This window comes from Hippocampus guttulatus, chromosome 9 (assembly GCF_054856545.1).
Source record: "Hippocampus guttulatus isolate MCC_2025c chromosome 9, RoL_Hgut_1.0, whole genome shotgun sequence".
In the NCBI taxonomy this organism is placed as follows: domain Eukaryota; kingdom Metazoa; phylum Chordata; class Actinopteri; order Syngnathiformes; family Syngnathidae; genus Hippocampus; species Hippocampus guttulatus.
In genome coordinates, this window is record NC_141269.1 from 9,713,537 (window position 1) to 9,737,500 (window position 23,964).

The window sequence follows — 23,964 nt, forward strand, 5'->3', positions numbered from 1 at the left end:
ATTATAATCTCTACCATCTTACAATATTTTAATAGCACCCGGTCACAACTTGAGAGGTGGGGGTGTGTGGGTTTCACAATCAGATGCACGATGGGGGTTGGAAAGCGATCTCCCTTTGCCCACATCACGTGGACGGCTGACGACATCATCCGCCAGGGGAGGTCTTGCAGTTTAGCTTCCAATGTCATGCATGGACCCCAGCGAGTCTATTCCGTATTTCCGCAATGTCTTGATTTTGATCCAAATCTAACAAAATACCAAAGAAAACTCCACCAATGTGCAGTTAAACTGCACTTTGTGCTAGATAAGCAGTTTGGATAATGGTGAATGGATGAATATTGTCATCATACACACAGCAGATTGATGAAATTATTGCTTCTCAGAGTGGTCAACAAAACACAAATAAAACGTGTCATGATTGTTTTTCAACGTTCATTCACAGCCTTATAATGCTGTATCTCTATCAACTATTCAATGCCGCTCAACTCATCTAGGCAGACCAAAAGCTTTGTCAACATCAGCCATTGCCCAACAGTTTTAATCTAAACAGGATTACTCCAAAAAGTTTGAAAAGCTGCCGTGATTGGTGGATGACATGATCCCGCATTGTATCCGCCGTGCACATAAACACCATCAGATAATCTCAATATGTCTTTGCAGCCCACTGCCTATACCTAATCCCCAGATTGCGAATCTCAGATTAGTAGTCTCCCTGATGATTAATCCCATATTGTTTGTGTTTTGTATCTGTGCTTGCCCCGCAGGGGACCCTTCGCCGGGTGACCTTCTCAGTGGTAAACCAGGCCCAGGATGCCAGTTGCTATGACAGTGGCCTGGAGGACTCAGAGACCCCCAGCAGCAAGAGTTCATCGGGGCCACGTTTGGGAGCCCTGCCACTGCCTGAGGAGGGATACGAGCGCACCACACCCGAAGGCAGTGTGGGGGAGGAGGAGCATGTGGAGAACGGTCAGTGGGCACGCAGACGCATTCGACATACTCATTCACACACACGCACACAAGCCAAATTCCATTTAATGGGGTGAAAGCAACTCATCCTTGCGTTTTTCTTCTGTGGGCTAACCAACTTGTCCACACAAAGAGGAACATGCACATGATTTCATGTGTTACTTATATGATTTACTTATTTATTTACAAAATTCAAGCTTTTATGTCTGACAGCAGGTAAAATCTTTTGTTTTGGCAGAAACTTCCAAGTTATTTTTCAAATCAAATCACCACCATGGTTGCAGAAAGACAACATTTGTCCTTTTCATCTTTCCCCTGAACAGCATGTGGACATGACAAGGCCAGAGGAACTTTGGTAATGCACGAAGGTCACTGTGACCTAAGATTCTTAAGGAACTGTGCATATGGTTTAATGCTGCTTTCACACAAACAGGAGGATTCTGGATTTTTTTTTTTAATCATGGGGAATTTAATAACTTTTTCCCATAGTCAGATGAAAAGGGGGATTTAGCATTGAGACATTATAATGCTTGTTTAGGTTCGACCTAGAAGCACTTTGAAAGGGTGGGCCTACTGAAAGAACTATTTTTCTGTTTGTTTCATTTCATTTCGGCATTTTTATCAAAAGTGCTTTTTCGAGTGTGGATGTTGTCGTTCAGAACGGGAACTATAGGAGTGCTCAGCTCACAATGTTGAAGTGTAGAGCACCTTGCAGTTTGCACACTGGTATAAAAAAAAATGAAAATAAAAATTATAAAAAGTAATAACACAAGTGGTCACATGCTCTTACATTGTGTTGACATATTCTATCCATTCCTTTTCTAGACCACTTGTCCTCATTAGAATCACGGGTAGACGAGAGACTATTACTATTATTATTATTTGTTTTTTTTAACACTTTATGCTTCCACCACGTCAAATGTCATATGTGCCACTCTCCTGCTTTGAATTTAAAGGGAATGAGAGGAGCTGCTTCCATTGGTGTTCACACCCACAACGGCACAAATGCTCATTTTTACAAAAATACAAAAAGAAAGAAAACGCCACTGATGCACACAGTATGGTCGCGCATTGACTCATGCTGGGTTTTGGATTTAAAAAATAAACATGTTTCTTAATTTCTTATCAGACACTGAGAGTCAGACAGACACTCATCCAGTACACTGTGGGATTTGTGTGTTGACCTTGAGAGGCCGTGGTATAGTTTGTGATGTCAGGGGCGCTGCAACCAGTTCCAGTTATCTATATATGAATCATGTGGTGAGTGCAAATGTCTTCATTTTGCATTTACGCATTTGTCCCGTTTTAATAAACGGTTGAAAGTGTCAGAACGGCTGAAAGAATCAGCGAGTATCGTTCTGTATTTTCTTCACTTTCCTCTAGCTGCAGCAGCAGCATGGTTTATTATATAGCATGGTTATTATTTTTTTTTTTTGTTCCAACACAGAGCAAAAGAAATCAAACAACAGCTCGTAACCTGAAAAACTCCTATTTTGGAGCAATTGTAAGTCAAGATACCACAAAATCTTGGGGTTTGGTTTTTCTAAGTTGCTTCTTCTTGTGCGTTTAGATGCCAGGCAGCTGCCAGATGTGGCTCTAACCGGAAAGTGCACACGTGAATGTGATGAGTTCGGCCACTCTGACACATGCTGGATGCCCGTCCGCCCGTCCCCTCGCCAGCGCCAACGCCACGGCAGCGACCCCCCGCGGCTCTCCACCTTCGCCCCCGGTGACGACAACAACAATCTGCGCAGAAACGACCATGAGAGCGACAGCGAAAGCGCGGGCAGCGCCGGCAGCTCAGAACCGGGTGTGGTCATGGCGGGAGAAGGTCAGAGGTTACCACTAGTCAACGGCGATCCTCTCGGCACCCTGGGAAGAGCCAACAAGAACATGGGCGACCACAATCGGAACCTTCTCAACCGTAAGATGACCTCGGCGTCGTACGACACCTTCAGCAGCGCCGGCTTCGGGCGGCGTCATCAAGCCGAGGAAGGAGAAGAAGGAGGCGAGAGCCCAGCAGAGGTCATACCGCTGACTCGGACTGGAGGGGACTACAAGACCACATCCTGCCTCACGTTGTCACGCCGTGAAGTCTACCTGTGACCCCCTTCCCATGCCGCAATCGCTCCAGTGGCTCGTCGCCACATCCCAAGGACAATGTGAAAATGTTGATTTGGTTTCCCAAAAAGTTGTAAATGAGGTGAAAACTTCAGAAATGTAATATTTAGAGGCACTTAAACTTCAGCGAGTGATGGATCAACTATTTTGAGAGCCCCCGCCAGGAGTACTTTCCTTTCAAAAACAAACAAAACAAGAAGAAAAAAAAGTTGCCTAGAGGCAATGATTCTATTACGTCCATGTGGGGGAGGAAGACTTCATCTCGTCTTTTTATACCTGAACCTGATGCATGCCTGACCTTCTGCCACCGAGGCAACTGTGTGAAGAATAGAGAGAGCGTGAAAAAGAGACAGAGACTGAGTAAATCACGCCATACAGGCTTCGGTATAAAATCAAACTTTTAAGACTCTATCATCAAACATTCAGTCACGTCCAGTCAGAATAAATAAGTACAAAAAAAAAATATTGACTGGGTAATTTCGGTTCAATTTCCGCATTTATTAGCGCCACACTGGAAATCAAAAAGAAAAAAAGTTGTTGAAAGATAAAAACGTCATATGAGACATATTTGTGATGTTTTAAGGTTAAAGTCATTGTGTGACAATAAAACTCTAAAACTACAAAAAAAAAATATTGATGGGAAGTTTACTTTGTTAAAATCTTTTACGAGAATTAAGTTCTAAAGTTCCAAGAACAAATTTGTGAATCTGTCATTTTAATGAGTGAATTCCCGCAAGGACATAACTGCACTCAGATCTTATGAAAAACATAAATGGCTCCATAGGCAAGATTTCTAGTTAATGAGCTCAACTAATTAATACAGTGATATCATTGAGGTTGCTTCTTAGGAACAGACAATCATTCACACAATCACATGAAACTGTACTTTGTTATAAAATGACAACTTTTATGTAACAGTATCACTTTATTCTAAAATATAAAAAAAACAAAAACAAAAAAAAAAACCCTTCAGGTTTCCCCGTAATATTACGTGACTTGATTCACGTCACATTTTCACTTTCTTTTTCTTCTCCTTCAGTCTTTTTTTTTTAGTGTGGCCCTAATACTGCGTACTTTGATTCATACCAGTTCGACACAACACATAGATAATATAAAAGTTCAAATACATTAAAATACCTTGAGGAGTACCTCGCACTTAGAGTTTAGAAACGTATTTTGTACCTTGATGGATTAAAAAGCGACTATAACTGTACTTTTACTTCTGACACTCAACCATTGAACAAGTGTAAACAGTTACTGTACATCAGAAATATTATTGATGATCTTTATGGTCCTGTATGCAGGTTCGCCTTCATTTGTATTAACAGACTGCAACAATGTGATTTTTAAAAACATTTTTTTATGATACAATATAACCACCCAGAACACAGAGCATCAATAGTATCACGGCGCGTTTAACACATTGCCTACGCATTCAGCTTGTATGTATATAAAATAGGCGCGTTAGACAACAAAGCGGCATTCTATGCTCACCAACATGACCCGTGACCCCCTCAGCGTGTACGCAAGCCCGTCGACACGCACGAGCTCGCGGGCATGTGAAGATCAATCCACGCAAAAGCATTTACACATTCTGGAAGACGTGCATACTTTCAGTGACATTGTAACATAAAGACGAATGGGCGTTGGCTTTCATGCAGAAAACAAGCACACTGTCATTAGGAGGATGTGCAGTCATTATGCACTGCTTAAGTGCAACACTTTGCCTGATCCCCCTCCAGCCGATATTTAAACATGAAATATATTCAAATGACATCCTGCGCCATTAAAAGGAATTCCATCTACTGTATGTAACATTAGACAACGTGCAGATAAGACATATTCAGCATAGTGTAAGTAGGACTCATAGGTAAAGGACTAAAAATAAAAGCTGACTCTGCATGAAAGATAATGCTAACTACTTCTTTGCTCTACCAAAAAAAAAAACAGAATGAAAGATAGAAAACCACAAGCCTTTTTTTTTGGATAACATGCCAGTTTGGATACATCTGTAATATAAGTGTGTGCTTATGGTAAACTAATGTTGGCAGAAAGAGGTGACATCTTGAAATGGAGGGTGCACAAACCAACCTGGAAATTCAGAACCCTTTTTAATTCGAGCAAATGGTGCCAAGCTGACGCGAGCGTGCATGAACTCCCTGGTCCTTCCCGCCGAGGAGCGGCTGCGGATCGAGGCCAGCACATCTTAATTCCCATCATCAGAGTGTGGCTGGGGATAATAGGGTTAGCACGTCTCTCTGGTCTTAATGAGTTCCTTTTCTGGCTCTTCTCTCCTCCCTTGATCTACACATATCTTATTATGAACGTCTTAATATGTGAATGTAACCGGAAACTGTAGGGAAGTGTGTCTCCTCATTGTTCTGGAAAGACAGGACTTTCGGAAGGTTGTGCCGCCGCAGTTTCACCAAGATTTCCAATGGAGGATGACAGTCGAGATGGAACTTAAAGCGGGGAAATTCAATGAGAACATCACAGCCGGAAAGTGGCACATTTTTAGGTGAATAATGACACTTTGTATACATGTATATACCTTCACCTTAACCGATATGTGAGTGACGGACACCCCTGAGCTTGATTTTCAACTGTCCCTTCCTGGAGCCATCCTTATCTCCAAATGTACTGAGTTTTGCTTCTGATGGACTGAGGATCAATCCACGGACACGGATTGTTGGGATTGTTGGAAAATGACCATTTTCTTATCGGGTTTCATGACAGAAAAGATTTTGTTTTTTGTTTTGTCCCAACTCTGCTCTTCAAACTGCTGTTTTAAGGCAGTTTCATTTATTGCACCTTTGAAGGGAACTTCCTGTAAATGAATCCGTGTGGGTGTGTATCTTTTTTTTTTTTTTTTTTTAAATAATATACTGCACGTTTCAAAATGTTTCACGACTGCAAAAACAAGAGGGGATACTTTGATGAGGACATTTTGTCAGACAGGACAGCGGACATTTGTCATCCCCCTTGTGCTGTTTCTCTTATAGCCATGTACAGATTAAATGACACTGCAGAACACACAACTGGATACAATACAGGACAATGGCATGCTAAAGCTCTTCAAATTGGCACTTAACAGTGAACAAAAAATAAATAAATAAAATACGAGGAACATTTTTTTCAACTCTTCTGATTATTTTTCCTTCGTGGTTTTCTTTTCTTACGCGGCTCACTGTTTTTTGGTGTTCCCTTCCTCTTATTGACATGAGAACTAATTGCATTTGCTATGACAAGGATGAGAAGGACCTGTCAGCACATCGTTTGGTATGAAGACGAATCCTGTAAAAGTTTGAATTTGACATTAAAAACGTCGAACACTCATGCGTCTACTCTTTGTTGACCGTGTTTCACACACACTTACATGAGATTAACAACCATTTGAGCTCCCGCATTCACAAAGCAGTCAAGTTCTCATTTGCGACAATGAGTTATCGTTTAAGGCAAACGCAATTTGACAACCAGTATGCCAGAATTAGGAAATGTGTGTTGATTTATTTCCAGATAACTGAAAAATAATATAACAGCTCGCAATATTCCAATCCATCCATTTTCTCTCTCACTTGTCCTTATTTTAGTTGCGGGTGCATTGGAGCCAATGCCAGTTCACTTTGGACAAGAGCTTTGTCACACCCAGAACTGGTCGCCAGCAATTGCACGGCATATACTGTATAGACAAACAAGCATTTACACTTCTGTGTATAATTTGGAGTCCTGAATAAACCTCACGCATGTAAAAAGTAGCCACTACTCCGGGAACAGTACAAAACAGTTTATATCCATTTGCAAAAGTCGTTTTAGTCATTGTTTTGGCATTCCATTTCAAAACGTATCTTTGCTACATTACATTTAAGGAGCCTTTTCCAAAAAATGTCTGCAGGCCATACAGATGCACATTAAAATGCTAACACCTTAATTAACACCTATGAATACCAGAATTGGAGAGATAGAAAGTTTGCTTCTTTCTGGGGATGTTAAAGTTGTTCTGAATGTTGTTTTTAATGCTCATACTGAAACACAATATTCTGTCCAAGATAAGAAATATTTTATTGATCTCCAGAGGCTAAATTCAATTGAGATGTATCACATCATAATAAACGTGCCCAATCCTGATTATTATCTTTATGATGGCAGATATTTGATACAGCTCATATCTCATTACACAGTGCAGTTGTTGCACCTTACGAGGTTACTGATCTTGCTATAGACACTAATTAAGAAACGCAATACATTTCATTTACGGCACTGAAATCAATTTTAATGTCTCTATTTCCTCGCATGGCTTTTACTGGGGCTGTTTCGACTTGGTAAAGATTATTATGGGCGCAATATATTTCTGCAACATGAAAGACACACACACACACGCACACGCACACAAAAAGAGACGATTGTGACATTGTCGTTCCAAGGTCGAAAATGTGACTAATCTAAGACCAAATCCTTTCCTATTGCTCAAACGGCACTATCATACATGTTCTTTTTTTATTTATTTTTTTGTTTGCCCATTGGTCAAATGAATATTCAGCTGAAAGAAAATACAGTCTATTTTGGACTGAAGACTTGCATTCATGCAGGCTTTAATTGCTCTGAGAACACCGTGAAGGACTCGTAATGTCATCAGGTCCTGCAAGCGTCTTGCTTTGGTGGGATGTGCAACGCTGCCCCCGTGTGGTTGTTAAAAGAATTGTGACCGCTTCTCCATTAATTATTTTTGACAGGGGATGCTGCTGTGGATGCATTTATTATTATTATAATTATTATTATTATTATTATTAGTTTGAATTATATTGAGAATGCAAGGATGAAAAGCATCGAGCCTTCAGTTGTTATGTGTCCCGCAATTGGCTAGCAGTACCTCCTCTTGCCATCTCTTGCCCCAAATCAGCTATAGGATTGGCTGCTGGTCACCCGAATGAGGGCAAGTGCTGTATCGAAAATGGATGGATGGATGTATAATATATAATTGATAGAATTAGAGTGGTTAGCACGTCGGCTTCACAGTGCAGAGGTACCAGGTTCAATTCCAGCTCCGGCCTCCCTGTGTGGAGTTTGCATGTTCTCCCCGGGCCTGCGTGGGTTTTCTCCGGGTGCTCCGGTTTCCTCCCACATTCCAAAAACATGCATGGCAGGCTGATTGGACGCTCTAAATTGTCCCTCGGTGTGAGTGTGGGCGTGAATGGTTGTTCGTCTCTGTGTGCCCTGCGATTGGCTGGCAACTGATTCAGGGTGTCCCCGCCTACTGCCCGAAGACGGCTGGGATAGGCTCCAGCACCCCCCGCGACCCTAGTGAGGATCAGGCGGTTCGGAAAATGGATGGATGGAGAATTAGAGGCCACAGTTCGGGTCTATTAGAGACAAGCTGTCTGATATGTCATCATAAAGAAATAATTTTCCTTTGATCATCAAAAACCTCATAAACCTCTGCCAAGTAAAATGTATTAGCACCCTTTATTAAAACATCTAACTCATGACATATTGCAACATAAATCAATCTTGTTGTCCCCCAGCAAATACAAAGAATAACCGCAGTGGGCTTTATGGATAAATCACCAGATAAGTGGAAAAGTGCCACGTAAAAGCAAAATAACAACCAGAGCAGTCTTCGCAGGAGCCTCAATGAAATTCCAGATTGACTCAATGCATGTGCTTTCCTTTTTCATTTCTTTTTTTTTTTTTATTATTGATTTCAGACAGATAATAGAACATATTGCAACGGCGGACCCCTAATACACTGGAGGGTGTATGTATCAAATGGTCTTTCGAGCTGTCGAAAGCCTCTAGGATTTAATGAAAGGAAAGTGAGATGGTCTTTGAATTAGTCAGCCCATTGAAAGATGTCGTTCCATTTCCTTACCTTGCTCCTTTTTACATAGCCTGCATCAATCAAAGTTAACGTCACATGCATGCTGTCAACACCAAAGTCATTGCTGCGGAGATAGGATAACACCTGTCAGGGTGTTGTGTTCGTCTATTGAGGAAACCCTCGCAGCGGAGCCGTAAACAGGCACTCTCGCCGATGTGCCACGCCGTTGATGTGCTATTTGATCCTCTTGTGGGCTTTTTTGTTTCCTGTCTCTTGATCTCCCCCCCACCCACGGTCACGTCGGCCTGAGTGAATCAAACAACTGCCCTCCTAGATGGAAAAATGTCATGTTGGAGCATACTGAATCCTTTTGCAAAGTATGCACGTAGGAGCCTAAAAATTGAAGGATTATTTACCTGGTGAGAGCAGGATTAGGTTGAGTATATGTTATGGGTTAAGGGATAAGGGCTAGTGGGTTACCGTTAGGTGAGGGTTAGGTCGATGATTGGGTAATGATTATGAGTGGGTTTGTAAGGGTCACGGTTTGTAGTGGGGAGTTTTGTTCGTGGTTTGGGTTTGGAATTCGGGTATACAGTACAGGATAGAGATTAGGAATTGGGTTGAAGCAAGTTTCATGTTTGGGTGAGGTTGTTGTTTGGCCGAGGTTTTGCATTTGTTTTTGGGATTGAAGTTTATTTTCGGGGGTTAGGACTGGGGTTTGGGTGGGGTTGGGCACGGGCCGGTGGTCGACTGCTTAACGCGTCGACCTCACAGTGCAGAGGTCGTGGGTTAGATCCCGGCCTTCCTGTGTGGAGTTTGCATGTTCTCCCCGTGCCTGCGCGGGTTTTCTCTGGGTATTCCGGTTACCTAACAACATTCCAAAAACATGCATGACAGGTTAATAGTACACTCAAAATTTTCCCTAGGTGTGAGTGTGAGTGTGGATGATTGTTCGTCTCTGTGTGCCCTGCGATTGTCTGGCAACCGGTTCAGGGTGTCCCCGGCCTACTGCACGGAGACAACGGGGATAGGCTCCAGCACCCCCCGCGACCCTTGTGAGGAATAAAGTGGATCGGAAAATGGATTTGAAATATGGAGAGCTTCTGGAGACACTTTGTTGGGTTAATGGCAATGGAGAGGGTCGGTGCTTGAATAATTTAAAAACAATATGTATGATTTACATTTGTAAATGTACATGTTATTATTTGTTCGATGCATTTTCCGTTTTTAAAATTGTCAGACATTTGGCCATACGTGGGCTGTCTTGTTCGAGATCATTCATTAAGAAACTTGCAGTAATCTGCAGATTTTGAGCAAATTTTTAGGTGCTTCTTGAATGCAACAACTGTAAGTGGTTTTAGAAATTATAGAGCCTTTTTATTATGGAGGTACGGTAAGGGCAACATTATGTTTTTGAATACAATAATTATGTTCGTCAACAACAACAGTTACATTTGGTTTTAGTCTGAGTCTTATGTCTTCATGGACATCCCATTTTAGTATTCCTATAAATCCATCAGATTAAGGTTACATGACGAAAATTTGCGAGAGAAATCAGGCTTCTTTTTTTTTTTTTTGTACTTGATACATTTTTAGGATATGCATAGCAGAGTCCTGAGGGATTATCAGCGCTAACAGCACAGCTGGCTCAGTAAATTGCCCAAATGCCATTTCCTTTCGAAACAGCTGCCCGATGCTCTCAAGGAATGACTGCATTGTTATGGCACATTTTCACACAGTTACGCCACTTTCACACACATTTTTCAGTTTCTATAATTTTATGACCTGCTGCTGAATATGGATAATTTGCATTTTGCTTGTGACATTACATCACATTTGGTTCAGTTCAGTTCCACCACAGATGGCCGTGCAGCAAACACGTTTGTGTGAAGGTGACGCTGTCTGAAGACATTTTTCTCTTGAGGGAATTTGACAATGGATGTGGGGGGTTTTTTAAGTTAAAAAATATATTACAAAGTACCGGTAAGTGTTATGTTTTTATTTTAGGTTACATTTGGTTTTGTTCCCTCAAGTGCCCTTTTTGTCTCCACCTGTTGTCGTCATTCGGGTCCCTTGTGTTTAACAAATCAGCTCCCTCAACCCTTTGTCTCTTGTCCAGGTGTTTCTTGTCATCTCGTCACTTCGCTTGTATTTAGGTCCCTGGGTTATGTCAGTCATTGCCAATCATTGTGTTGCTGTCACGTTGTTTGTTTCTGTCACAGGTTTTTGTTGCTTTGGTTCTTTGTGGTTTTCAGGACTTTGTTTGAGTACTTCAGTTATTTTTTTCCAGTGTATTCCTGTTTGTATTTTTGTTAAATACTTCTTGGTCAGTCCACCCTGCTCCTCCCTGCCTCCCTACTTTTTGGGGTCCTCCAACTACCAACATGCAAAACGTTACAGTAACAACCTCAAAGCACTTGGGGGTTTTTTTTGGTTTGTTTGTTTGTTTGTTTGTTTTAATAAAAGGTGGCCAATCTAATTCTTGGAAACATAACATATCGAGTGTGATTTTGGTTATGATGGATTATGCAGTACAGGTATTTAGGTAATGTGAAGGTTTTTTTTTTTTTTCCAAGATGGCGCCCGAGTAGGCAGCCTTCGGCAAGTGCTCTTCAAGAGCCTTGCTTTTTTGTTCTTTTTTTGGTATTTTTGTCTTTTGTTTTGTCACATGTTGTTTGTTGTTTCATCGTGTGGACCTGATATGGACTGTTTTCAGCGTTTTTTGGCCACGACATTCGTCAAAGGAGAAGTATCTGTGCTTGGTGGTTGCGCCTTCTCGGCAGCACGCCTGTACCAGCACAGATGTTGATTGGGAGGAATGTCGGCGCCATTGACTGTCGGTGCTGGACAGACCTGGGGTGCTTGTGTTTTTTGCGCCTGTAATGGGCAGCATTTTTCACAACCCCGTTTTGTTCAGTGGCTATGTCGGCGCTGTCGGACAGTCGGCGTTGGTGCGGCTGGATGGATGGCTGCTGAAGTTGAGGATGAGGAGAGAGGAGCGTTGGCGCAGAGCGCCGATGCGTATTTGGAACTGAGAGTCGCCGCTTGGAATTGAAATGGATTTCCATGGGACAGGAGAAGTGAACCAATCTCTTTTTTCGGCAATGGATGCTACAGCTTCTTGTTGACTTTGAAACTTAGCTTGTAGCCGACGTGTGCACATTTTGAGCATGACGTCTCTGATCCACTGGTTAAAGGACACTTTGATTCTCTCCTCTTTCATCTCAAACTGCTTCAAACAACAAAGCGTGTGACGGAAAAGCGGTTAGGACTGCACGACTGTCCGTGTTTTATGTTATGTGTTGTGTTTATTATTTTACTTTATGTTAACTGTTTTGTGAAGCGCTTTGTTACAGCTGTCGCTGTTGTGAAAGCGCTATATAAATCAGCATGTATTGTATTGTATTGTATTGTAATGTAAGCAATGAATTACTGTATTAACGTTCAAAAAAATAAGAGCGTAGATGCTCAAAGTGAATGTGAATGATGTCATACGCTATATAAATCCGGATGTATTGTACTGTATACACTTAAGCGTGACATTTTGGTGTTGCCTTTTTTTTTTACCCATATAAAAATCACAGCTAATGGCTCCAACAAGCCCCTAATTAATGAGCGTGAGCATTATTGGTTTCACAACAGCGACAATACTAATTAAACATGACCAGTCTTCACAGAAGTCATCGGAGACTTGAAAAGAAGTGAACGTCTGCCAGATAAAACTTTACAATGAAGCAGAGAAAATTAGCTGTTTTGTGTCGAGGCGTGCAGGACGGCGAACAGCCCTCTGGGATCACAGATGGGTTGAAATACAGATGCAGCATCGCTGATTGCACTGTGTTGAAACATGCTGTAGTGGCCCATTACAAGCTGATCACCGCCAGTAAGAGATTAAAGCAGCCATATGATGTGCATCACGATGTATCACTTCAATTGAATTTCAATCATCATCATCATTATCATCATAAATGAAAGACATCAGAGTTTTCAGAATAAACGAATAATCTGTTCCGATTAGTTTTGGTACTTGAATTAACTACAGTCAGGCACACTCGTGGCCCTCATATACAAGGTTAAAGATGTGACATCACAGGGTTGCATCCTGCTTGGGGTAGCTGTGTGTGAAGTCCTCTTAGGCACAATATGCATTAGGGACTTTGCGGTACGCCCTTCACTGGAGTAATTACAATGCGACCTGACAGAATCTACTGGTGCATCGGAAAATCCATTCAAAGAGAAAAATATCAAAAGAACGATCATGATTCTACTTATCTGTCTGCAGTGGATCGTTTAAGAGGCAGATTCCAAAAAGTTTTCAATTATTAATAGAAGCTACAGTATAGATTCACACTCTGGTGGTGGTAAACTACGTATGTGTGAGTGCATGAATAATGCATCCACTGCGAAGCTTCTCTGAGTGTCCAGAAAAATGCTCTATAAATCTGATGCATTGTGATGATGATGATGATTATTGTTATATCTTTTCTGTTCAATAAACATTCGGTACACTCTCTGTACAGTCTAATGGCATTAAATACAAAATTACTTCAAAGAGGTATTTATTTGGCAACACTGATCATTGCTGTTGTGTCGTGCTATGGCAAAACCAAAAGTTGGAGTAATTGGAGCGCATTCGATGTGCAGGTGCACCTGCTGCGATAATGCAAACTTGAATGAAAGAGTTCAGGTTCTCCATTTTTGTCAACAGTCTTTTATTATTCATCAAGGAATGGCTCAGTCAACAGCAAAATAAAAGTGACATAAAAATGTTAGATATTGCATCATACACAGCAACAACAACAACAAAAATAACAAGGAACTTGAAGTAAAAAACAGCCTGAAGAGATTTTGGATTAAAAATGTAATGAGAGCCCAAAAAAACAATTTTAGCGAGAGCGGAAAACTATAACACACGCCAATTCTTTACTGCATGACATAATGCTATAATGATCATTTTATTTATTGCAATGGCTGAACGCCTTGTTCGCTTTTGTATTTTGCAGGAAGTGCGTAATAGTGGAGAACATGTTGCCTTGTTTGGATGATTTTTTTTTGTGAACATCAAAGAGTGCTCAAAGCTTACAAACAGCATCTGAATGCAATTTCTCACAACCACAGTGTAACGTTGAAAGAGATGTCTGTGCCGTAGGATCCAGATGAGTCACAAAAATGCTCATCTGCAGATGATGCGGCTGCAGCGGCCAGCAGCGATTTCGTGACCAACAGCAACAGCACCATCATGTGGGGAACACTTAATGGAAGTTGTATTTAAAAAAAAAAAAAAAAGGAGATAACACTGTGTTTTTATATTGTAAATGAGGGAAAGGGTCCACCATTTTCAAGTGAGTTAGTTTGTGAATGTTGATGTTCAAATGACTTCACTGATTGTAAATCACACTAGTATTATGTGCATTTTCTGACAGAGTGCATATTCAAGGCAGATCGTTTTGGTGCGATTTGTGCGTGCCACATTGCTGTACAAAGAAAACACAACGCATGCTCATACTTTCAGTGATGTGCAGTGGCGAAATCCCTCACAAGCCCCCCTCCAACTGTGCCTGGTGTTCAACCAAGGCTGGTAATGTTGGAGCGACCACCAGGGGGCGCTACAATACGATGGCCAGACCTGCGGGGGATGTTGTCGTCAATCTGAGCCCCTGTAAGTAAAAAAAAAAAAATAGAGACAATGAGAATGCTACAATACAGTGATAGCATTTATTGACAAAAAATGTTTGGTTGACATAATACTATGTGACTAGACAGTGCAGTTTCTAGAGAAATTGTGTATGAAGAATGAGAGGCTGAATGAAAACGTGTGGATTGTCAAATCAAGTCAAGTCAACTGTATTTATAGAGCATGTCATTTGGAATGATATCAAAATCGATCAAATCGAATAACATGAGTTCAACTCGAATGACATGGAATGATATACAATGAGCTGGAATGAGCAATTTAAAATTGGAGTGGGTTGAATGAATCGGTCCAAAAATGCAGAGATTAGAGGAGAAAACAGAATTTGTAATTTATCGCTTTTATTTTGAAATTTTCCAAAAAGAATTATGGGAGGGATAAGATGAGCAGTTGAAAGTTGAAACTGTTTGAAATGGTCATTTTTGGATTATATTTTGAAATTTTGACATAGAGATGAGGTGAAAAGTAATACAGTATAGTAAAGTCATTACAGTGCCACATAACATTTGGCAAAGCCCTCAGCACAGAATACAAAAAAATACACAGAACACAGATTTGTGTCTCACCTGAAAGGCTGAAGTTGGACTGGTGAAGGTTGCGTACCGGTGGAGGCTGGTGTGAGGTCGGGGATGTTTTGGCCGAAGGCGAAGGTGTGATATATTTCGGGGTTGCAACGACATCATACACAGGCCCATCATACAGCCCACGTGTTACCCCTTTGTCTTTAATCTGTTTTGAGATGGGGGAGGGGGAGAGTTGTGCATATTTTACATAAGGAATATATTTCGAGTTCTCCTTTCTGTACTGTACCTGGTTCCTGAACTTTAGACGTTGGTAAGCAAAATCTGGGAAGGGCTTGCGCGGGATGAATCGTCCAGTACCCTGCTGAACTTGAAGCTTCCCTTCCTCAAACACCACCCGGCCTTGACTCAACACCAGCACTGGAGCCCCACGACACTCCAGACCCTCAAAGATGTTATATTCCACAGACTGCGAGAAAAGCATTTACATACAGTCTTACATGCTGAGAAATTCTGTGCAACGATGAAAAATGCTGTATAAAGAAATATATCGAGGCTCATAATACTGCGTGGTACATCACATCATATCGTAGCATAATGAGATGCAAATATCCCTCGACTGGCAATATCCAACACTAATAAATAAGAGTGCACAATTGTAAGTGTCCTGAGCTTCATGTGATGTCGACACAAGAAGTGTTTGGACTGAGATTAATGATATCACATCACACACACACACACACACACACACACACACAAACACACACATGCACTCTGTATATATTAGCCCAGGAAAAAAAAAACACAAAGAGCAAGGAGGGATTATTCCTGCAAGCATTGTATAAGAGAGAAAATTATGCATGCAGTCAAACTGCGGCATTTGGGGAGATGGGGGATGAAAGGAGAGAAAGGCTTAGGGCAGAGAGCAAGATGATAAAAACAGGGGGAGGGGAAGAAAGACGCCAGTGCGAGATGGGTGAAGTGGTCCAGGGGGTGGTGGGGGAACAGCAATGGGGCCAACAGCAATATGGATGCTTGCAAGACGGGCGACAGATGACATATCTCAAATACTGCCTGATGTTGCAAACCATGAATTCCATTTCAATTTCATGTAAAGGTCATTTAAATGGATGCGACCAATGAGTCTCATATTTTTACACATCACTGAAAATGTCAATTTTCACGAGCGAGACCGCAGTATCAGCTGTTCATTTTTACTCAAGATATGTTCTAAATTTTTCATGGAATATTTATTGCATTCACTAAATTGTCAGGGGAAATTGAGTCTTCCCCTTTTGTGGTGTCAGCCCTGCATGTCTAATGCCTCAAATTTTTGGCACATTAGCACATGCAGGAAGGCCTCTTTGATCTTTTATTTGGTTTTTAATCCTGTTCATGCTCGCCTTGCCTCCTGTCCTTTTCCCTTTGCTTTGACTTTCTTCGTATGCTTTGTTCTCACCGACTGCTGCAGTTTGGACGTGATGGTTTTGGTGCTGTCGGGATCCCAGATGACAACATCTGCATCAGAGCCCACCGCTATCCGACCTTTACGCGGGTACAGATTGAAGACTTTGGCGGCGTTGGTGGATGTGATAGCCACAAACTGGTTCTCATCCATCTTCCCCATGGCCTGGGAGACAAGAGGGAGAGTTGATAAAACGTAAATCTCAAGGAGTCTCAAATATTAAACGCATTCTGCTTGAAGCCATTATTCCCATTCCCATATTGCCATTTGAGATCATCATGTGTGCCATAGGAAATGATCCAATTTCACTTAATTCGTCTGGCAATTAATATTTCTTGAATACAATAATGCATATTTGTGCATATGCCAGCTACAGGCAGGGCAAATTTCACATAGAATAAGTACATTTGTAAGTCAATTCAGACAGGATCATCATGAGGCTATTTAAATTGCAGTATATACAATAGGTTAGTCCGTCGACCTCAGAGTGCAGAGGTTGTGAGTTCGATCCTGCCCCCCGGCCTTCCTGTGTGGGTTTTCTCTGGGTATTCCGGTTTCCTCCCACATTCCAAAAACATGCATGGCAGACTGATTGAACACTCAAAATTGCCCCTTGGTGTTGGTGTGAGCGTGAATGGTTGTTCGTCTCTGTGTGCCCTGGCTGGCAATCAGTTCAAGGTGTTGTCCCCCGCCTACTGCCCGATGACATCTGGGATAAGCTCCAGCATCCCCCCCTGCACCCCCCACGACCCTTGTGAGGATAAAGTGGATCAGAAAATGGATGGATGGATGGATATATACAATAGGTTTTGTGATACTGCATTTTAGTTTGGTGTTGTGTGTGGAGATTTTTCTTCTGCAAAATGTCGGTCTTGGATCAGCAAAATTTGGGAAACACTACCTAACACAATAACGGCGATAAATAATCTGTTCCACAGTCAATGGATCCGGTGAGGGAATTTTTAAAGTGAAATTTTAACATTATCAAAGGGCATGTAAAAAAAATTTTTTTTAAATTATTGCAATCCTGACTTCTTGCATGACATCATGCATTACGACAGTTTGATGCCCAGTATTTTCGAAAATGAGCCATTGATGATTTTTTTTCCTTAAAATTTGAGGAGAATTACAAAAGGGTGGAGCTCAAGAGCATTCTACGATATGTTGAAAGACAAAGACACACATTTTGTTTGCTCTTACCACAGCTTTGTCCCAAACAAAACTCATCCTCTCCTCCACTCCGTTGGTTCCCTCTGGGATTAAGGTGAAGTCTTCTTTCCCAATTGCTTTCTGAGAGGTGCTGTATGCGCAGTGAGCGCTGCCCACCACCTGCAGGTCGCCACTGCGTCAGAACGTGATACATTGTTATCAACACGCACTTAGCACTGCAACAGACCATAATGTTGTTCCGCTAATACTGTCGTCTATGATCTTTACAGACTAATACTGTAATTGGATCTGGGTAATTGTATTACGGCATAATGACGTTTAAATATGATGCAAAGGACCCACCCTGGCATGGAAGTACCCTGACTTCTGTGAAGAAAAATCTAAAAATACACCCTGTCAGTTAAAGAAGGTGTTGTGGGACTAGCTTGAAACCGGGCAATGGAGGACCAAAGAGGAAAGAGGAGCGAGGAGGAGGGAGGCACTTGGTAGCCAAGGCAACAGATGATGTAGGCTTCACATTCCTGTGCTATTCATAGAATTAGGGGCTCTAAAAATGTACAGGAAGAATTTCTTTACATTCTGACATTCATTCGTATAAAGTATATATTCATCGCGTTTCCATATTCCAATCTTTTTGTTTATCCCTCCTCCTGTCAAGCAATGCCCCCGACACTTTTTATTAAATCCATTTTGACATTGTGTATTCAGTGAGCAGCTGCCTGTGACCGGAATACCAAAAAAGAATAATGAGCTTTAAAACCTTGCATGCGTATCCTTTGGTGTCACTGCTCTGATTTAAAATTCACATAATGCAGCGCTTACAGCTATAAATAACTCCGCGTTCCTGTAAAAGCCTTTAAAAAAAAACGGATGCTTTGCATCCGTTGCTAAACACATATTCAAGTCCTACCAGGCCAGAAGTGTGTGAAGGTGGTCTGGGGTCGTGGGGTCAGGACTCAGAGGTGGGGAGGTCACATAGGCAGCCGCTTTGGCCCAGTTCTTGCTCCAGTAATGCGAACCATCAGTGGCCAGACTGGCTGTGATCGGCTCTCCAAAAACTACAGAACCTGGAGAATCAACCGAAAAGGAATTTCCATATATTTACCTAATACAGCATTTAGAATGCAGACACTCTTGAGGATTTCTTTTGGTGCCGTATAGAATGAACTACAGTTGGGGGTGCAGGAATGAGAGCGCCACCTTTCCTCCGGGCCTGGGTGATGGTGTCGGCTGCACTTTTACTCATCACCTTGGTGATGTAGACAGGACAATTCACGCGGTTACCAAGGGTGATCGCACGAAACACCGCCTCAGCCTCCACCTGCACTTGGAAGCAAGAACAGATCAGAACTAGTCAATGGATGGAAAGTGACTGGATGTGAATGGATGGATGGATGCAGTGGTGCCTGAGTTAGGGACTTAAGTATTGGTGCCTGAATGGACCTGTAGCTTTATCACTGGGTCCACCTATCCATATTTGAGCCTTAAGGGTCACATTATGTGAAATTTACATCATGTTTGACAATGTGGAAGGGAGCCAAAATAAGTCTGTTCAAATTAGTTTGCAGAGTCACACGTTATCATGTCCTGTTCACATCTATTTGAGAGAGAGAGACAATTACTGCAGTCCAAAGGTTTTATTAGACTAAAATGTGGTGCTCAGGGCTCCCCCCGGGGTACCATATGCCAGTCAGTCATTTGGATCAGTGGCATGGTGGAGTGGATTTTTAGTTCTATGGACAGGTGGTTATTGAATGGACACAATGATGGATGGGCTACGTGTCAGTGTTGGGACAGTCAGACAGATGCTTGGCGTCACCTCTTCAGGACGACTCAGCGGATGGCCTTCAGGTCCGGTGATTCCCATCTCAAGGATTTTGCTTTGTTCCTAAATCATGAATAAAATATAAGCGTGTGATGTTGGTGACAGTCCTTAAGAGAGTCGGACAAGTATAAATGTTGTTAACATATTGGGAGTAGGCAATTCGGGGTGCAGATTTTTCTTCTGCATTCTAATGTAACTGTCTGTTGTTCTTGGCCTAAAAAAAAGTAAATGTTTATGCTACTAGTGTACAGTAGTTATAGCTTCTAAATTGGTCAAATTGTATTCCAGGACCACTGACAACAATTTTGGTCCATGGAGGCATGTCGTATCTTCAGCAGCAGCACTCTTATGTTCAGTGGGAACATGCAAAATCCACGTACGTTTGGTCGTGGTACAATGTAGATTATAAAGCAGAAGAGGCCGCAACACTGAGTCAACATGTAGCAGGATACCATGATAAAAGCTGAGAAGTTGCCACATCAGTTACCTTAGCAATCAAATCTCCATTTTCAGCATGAACTAACACCACAGCTCCAATTTGTTTCAAGAAGGAGAAGGCCTCGTATAGCTGGAGAAGTGAGCAAATAATGACATTATGTTAAGGACATAACATAGCACATGCCATAAATGAATGTCAGTGGTAAAGATGATGAGATTCTGCTCTTCTGAGGCCTGCGCACCTCAGAATCTGTCATCTGGTAGACATCCTTGTAGGCCATGAACACTTGGAAGGAGTTAATACCTGAAAAAAAGTGGTGAAAAAATGAACAGTTTTACATGTAAGGAAAATAATATTTAAATAACTAAACAAAAATTTCTATTGAAAGTTACTATATGAATGCTGTTTTGTGTCCAAGTATTGTACTGTATTTGTTTGAAAGGCACAAGTCACACAAGCGGCTGTTTTGTTGCTGCCCCAGAAGAAAAGTGGTTCTTTTATTGCTTTGAAAAAAATACAAACAAAATGTGTACTCGGCTTCCATGACAGCAGTATATTGAGGACAGTGCATTTCCTCTGTGCTTTCCCTTTAAGAGGATTCAGCATAAGGCCAAATTGTCCCAAATCTGTCTCTGGTGTTCTCTCCAAAGGACGGATTAACAGCATTTGACTACAATTAGAGCAGCCACCAGCGCTTGGGAACAAAAAAGTGGAGATAGATGTACCTTTCTCCTGCACCAGCATCTCCAACTCATCTTTCACAGTTTCATTCCACTGGGGGATGTCAACGTGGAGGGAGTAGTCGCAACACGCCCTCTTGTCTGCAGCCTCCTGCCAGACTTCAAATGCCTCCAGCAGGCTGTTCCCAAGCTCGGGGGTCACATGGTCAACTGGAATAGGGCAGGGTCGGAGGTCAAGAGGATGCACCATGTTTCCATGGTTGCTCTATCGTCACTTCTCATGCAGACTCACTAATCATGGTCGTGCCTCCAGCAAGCGCCGCTTTGGTGCCTTGTAGGAAATCATCAATGGGGCGTACACCAAGATAAGGCTTCATCAGGCAGGTGTTGACATCAATCCCACCAGGGATCACCATGCGACCATTAGCGTCGATCACTTTGATACCATCAGGGACCACCAGATTTTCCCCTACCTGCCTGCAGATTTTAAAAACAACGGCAGTGCAATCAAGGTGAGGAAAATCATTGTTTTAAAAATTGTTACGACAATGTCCAGTGCTATGTGATATAAGGCCGTATAAGGCCAAGACGAGATGTTTTGTTTTACTGACTGCTTTGATAGACGTCTGTTTCACATTGTAAAGCAGTAAATCCATTTCTGAATTACATTTCAACAAGTACTGTACTTCACAAGCAAGTGAAAAATGTAGGTCGCTATTTTCGTGCTCAACCCAAGTGTAGCGCAAAGCACAGTGTAACACTTTTTCTTTCTTTTTTTTTCTTTTGGTATTTCACTAGACTTTGCTCAGTTAGAAATGGCCATAAGGAGACATTTTTGACATTTTGCAGGGCTTCACATTGCAGAAGCGGAAATAGACTTGCTCGGGTTGGTGTATGACATTGGTGCATGAAAAACGAGCTTATACAGGTAAACTGCAAGATCAACCCCTTGCGGAAAATGTAGTCGGCCGCGCTTTCATATATGGTCCGGCCCACCCAATAGCTGCGCCTGTCACGGGGGTGCTCGTAAAATGTTTTGAAGATGATAAGGATTATAATTCATTCAATGAATTGATTTCTGTGATTCAGAGGGATTGTCCCATGCTGGTGACATATTTATGAATTAAATACTATCACATCCACCACACAAGTCCGCGGGACTGCACCTCAATCAGCCTTCTGTCTGCTAGAACACTGACAGACACACATCCCGATCACAAACACTGTATACTTCCCCGACTAAGAAAATTAAGTTTCACCTGTTTCTGCGCCAAGTACACGGACACCTGTCTATCAAAATAGGGTCTGGAGAGTCAATGGAGATTCCACTGAATAACTTCCACTCTTATTTCATTTTATTTGTGTATGTTTTGGTCATTGTATTGAAATAAAGGAGAGGAGGTCACAGATGGTCATTGTAACATTGATAAAACAAAAAATGTAATAATGATGGTCTAAGAATATTGCACAGCGTAAAACCAGCAACAGGATATGGTGATCGTACTGTGTACTTACTTAATGAGCCCATCTTCAATGTACACATCTGCGTAAAACGACTGGTCATCATTGACCACTCGCCCTCCTTTAATCAGCAGGCCGTCACCCTAAAAGTGTACAAGGAAATCGGGACTGAACAAATGTCAGACATTGTGTATACATTGCATCAAGTTTTGACAACAAATGCTATTCATACTAAGACTCTTGCAATCCAACATTATTTTATGTACATGCCGTTGAAGAACTGCCGGTTGAAAAAAATCAGATGGATGGTTGGAGAGAGAAAGTGCGAAAGAGAGAGAGAGACGTAGAGTGGGAGAAAGAGAGAAATTAAGGTGAAAAAAAGTCAATGAATCAGCACTTGTTTGAAGTGCTGTATCAGCATGCACACACTCTTCCACGAGGACACCAAGCCAGAGAGGAAAATGGTATGTCTCCATGGTGAAGGCTGCCAATCATATTATAAATTTCATATGTTAAAGTCTTTGACATGAAACGTTAGGCATTTGGTGTTCGGTCATTGGTAGTGAGACTAATCCATCTGAACGATAAAGGGATTTTATGTTTTACAGTCGAAGGCTGACGCTCAAATCCTAGTTGCAACATAACGACACCCATATGAATCTCTCTGGCAAAAGATCTTAAACGGTACCCTCGTCTGTGCACATTCGAATGTGAAATTGACATTAGCGGGCTAATAAAACTGTAGTGAAAAGGCTTAGTGATACAGGACAGTGTTTCCCCCCTCGCTAAGAATTTAATCTCCTCTTCCCGCATTGGCAGCAGGGATTTCCAACTGCTTCGTCTGCTCCCTCTTACCGTCATATGGGGGAGGTTGTTCTCCTGGTAACTGGTCCCAGACATGATGCTTTCTTGCCCCAGAGTGCACTCTACTCACAACCGGGTCTCCAGTGCACCCCTTTGTTCCCCCCACTGTAAAACGCGGTCTCGGCGTGTACGCGCTCAGAGAAAGGCAAGCGACGAGTGTTATGTTCGTGCGAGCGCGCGGACAAACTGTGCACTTGCACAGCAAAAGCGGCGAGCACACGAGCGCCCTCACACTTTGCCACAGTGATTACAGCAGCGCTGGACTGTCACTGGCACGTTCGAACACTGTGATGACAGCGAGTGGCGCAAGCACGAGCGCGCGACACGACAATGGCGTCTTTGTATGGTTGCTGTCCACTTCAGCACCACAACATCCCAACGTGACTGCCCACTTTCTGGGGAGACATTTAGTGTAGTTTTAGGCACAAATGTATTGGGTGGAAAATGTGCATTTGCAACGCAAATCGATCTGTCTGTCTGTCTGTCTGTCTCAGAATTTACCTTTCCTTGTGTGGTTTCCATAGCCGAGGAAAACGCCGTCTCGACCCCTGGACAACCACGTTCTCCCTCGGGGGAGTTGGTCTGTGAACCCATTCGGGCTTCACCAGAGGTTTTGCCGCCGGTGGAGTCGCAGATGTCCAGGAGTGTCTCCCGGCTCCCACTCCTCGGGGTGCGGCCCCCTTTCCGTCCAACTGCGTAACTGTCGAAGTCGATGGTCTTGCTTTCAAACGCCCCCTCGACGGAGTCAAACATGCCGTAGCTCTTGCGTTGGTTCGGTCCAGTGGCGATGGGCCCGGCAAAGTAAACCGGTAGCTCATCTTCCCGGTTCCATTGCCTCCTGCAGTCCGACATCGTGACTTCCACCCGAGGCTTCAGCTAGACTGTGAGAGAGGATGGAGACAGCAACACGCGATGTCACCGGTGCAAAGACAGTCCCGCCTCCTC

The 23,964-nt window shown here is 42.4% G+C and overlaps 2 protein-coding genes across 3 annotated transcripts in view; one reads left to right on the forward strand and one right to left on the reverse strand.

Moving 5' to 3' along the window:
* Positions 1-6,423, forward strand: part of pcdh7a (protocadherin 7a) — a 49,892-nt gene extending 43,469 nt beyond the window's left edge. The window contains exons 5-6 of the mRNA XM_086119715.1: positions 765-966; positions 2,537-6,423. Of these exons, the coding sequence (XP_085975841.1) occupies positions 765-966; positions 2,537-3,072 (738 nt within the window). The 3' untranslated portion in view covers positions 3,073-6,423. The remainder of the gene's footprint in view (positions 1-764; positions 967-2,536) is intronic.
* Positions 6,424-13,590: 7,167 nt separating this feature from the next.
* crmp1 (collapsin response mediator protein 1) lies at positions 13,591-23,964 on the reverse strand. 2 transcript variants are annotated; one of them, XM_086120474.1, is made up of 14 exons: positions 23,521-23,964; positions 22,210-22,298; positions 20,987-21,171; positions 20,740-20,904; positions 20,256-20,317; positions 20,063-20,143; positions 19,570-19,638; positions 18,951-19,071; positions 18,661-18,817; positions 17,781-17,922; positions 16,575-16,745; positions 15,405-15,584; positions 15,161-15,323; positions 13,591-14,559 (listed from the first exon to the last, which is right to left on the reverse strand). In XM_086120474.1, the coding sequence occupies exons 1-14, from the start codon at positions 23,869-23,871 to the stop codon at positions 14,468-14,470; spliced, it is 2,028 nt and encodes a 675-aa protein (XP_085976600.1). In that variant the 5' UTR covers positions 23,872-23,964; the 3' UTR covers positions 13,591-14,467. The 2 variants fall into 2 exon arrangements, with proteins under 2 accessions (XP_085976600.1, XP_085976601.1); XM_086120475.1 differs by lacking the exon at positions 23,521-23,964 and adding an exon at positions 23,011-23,440.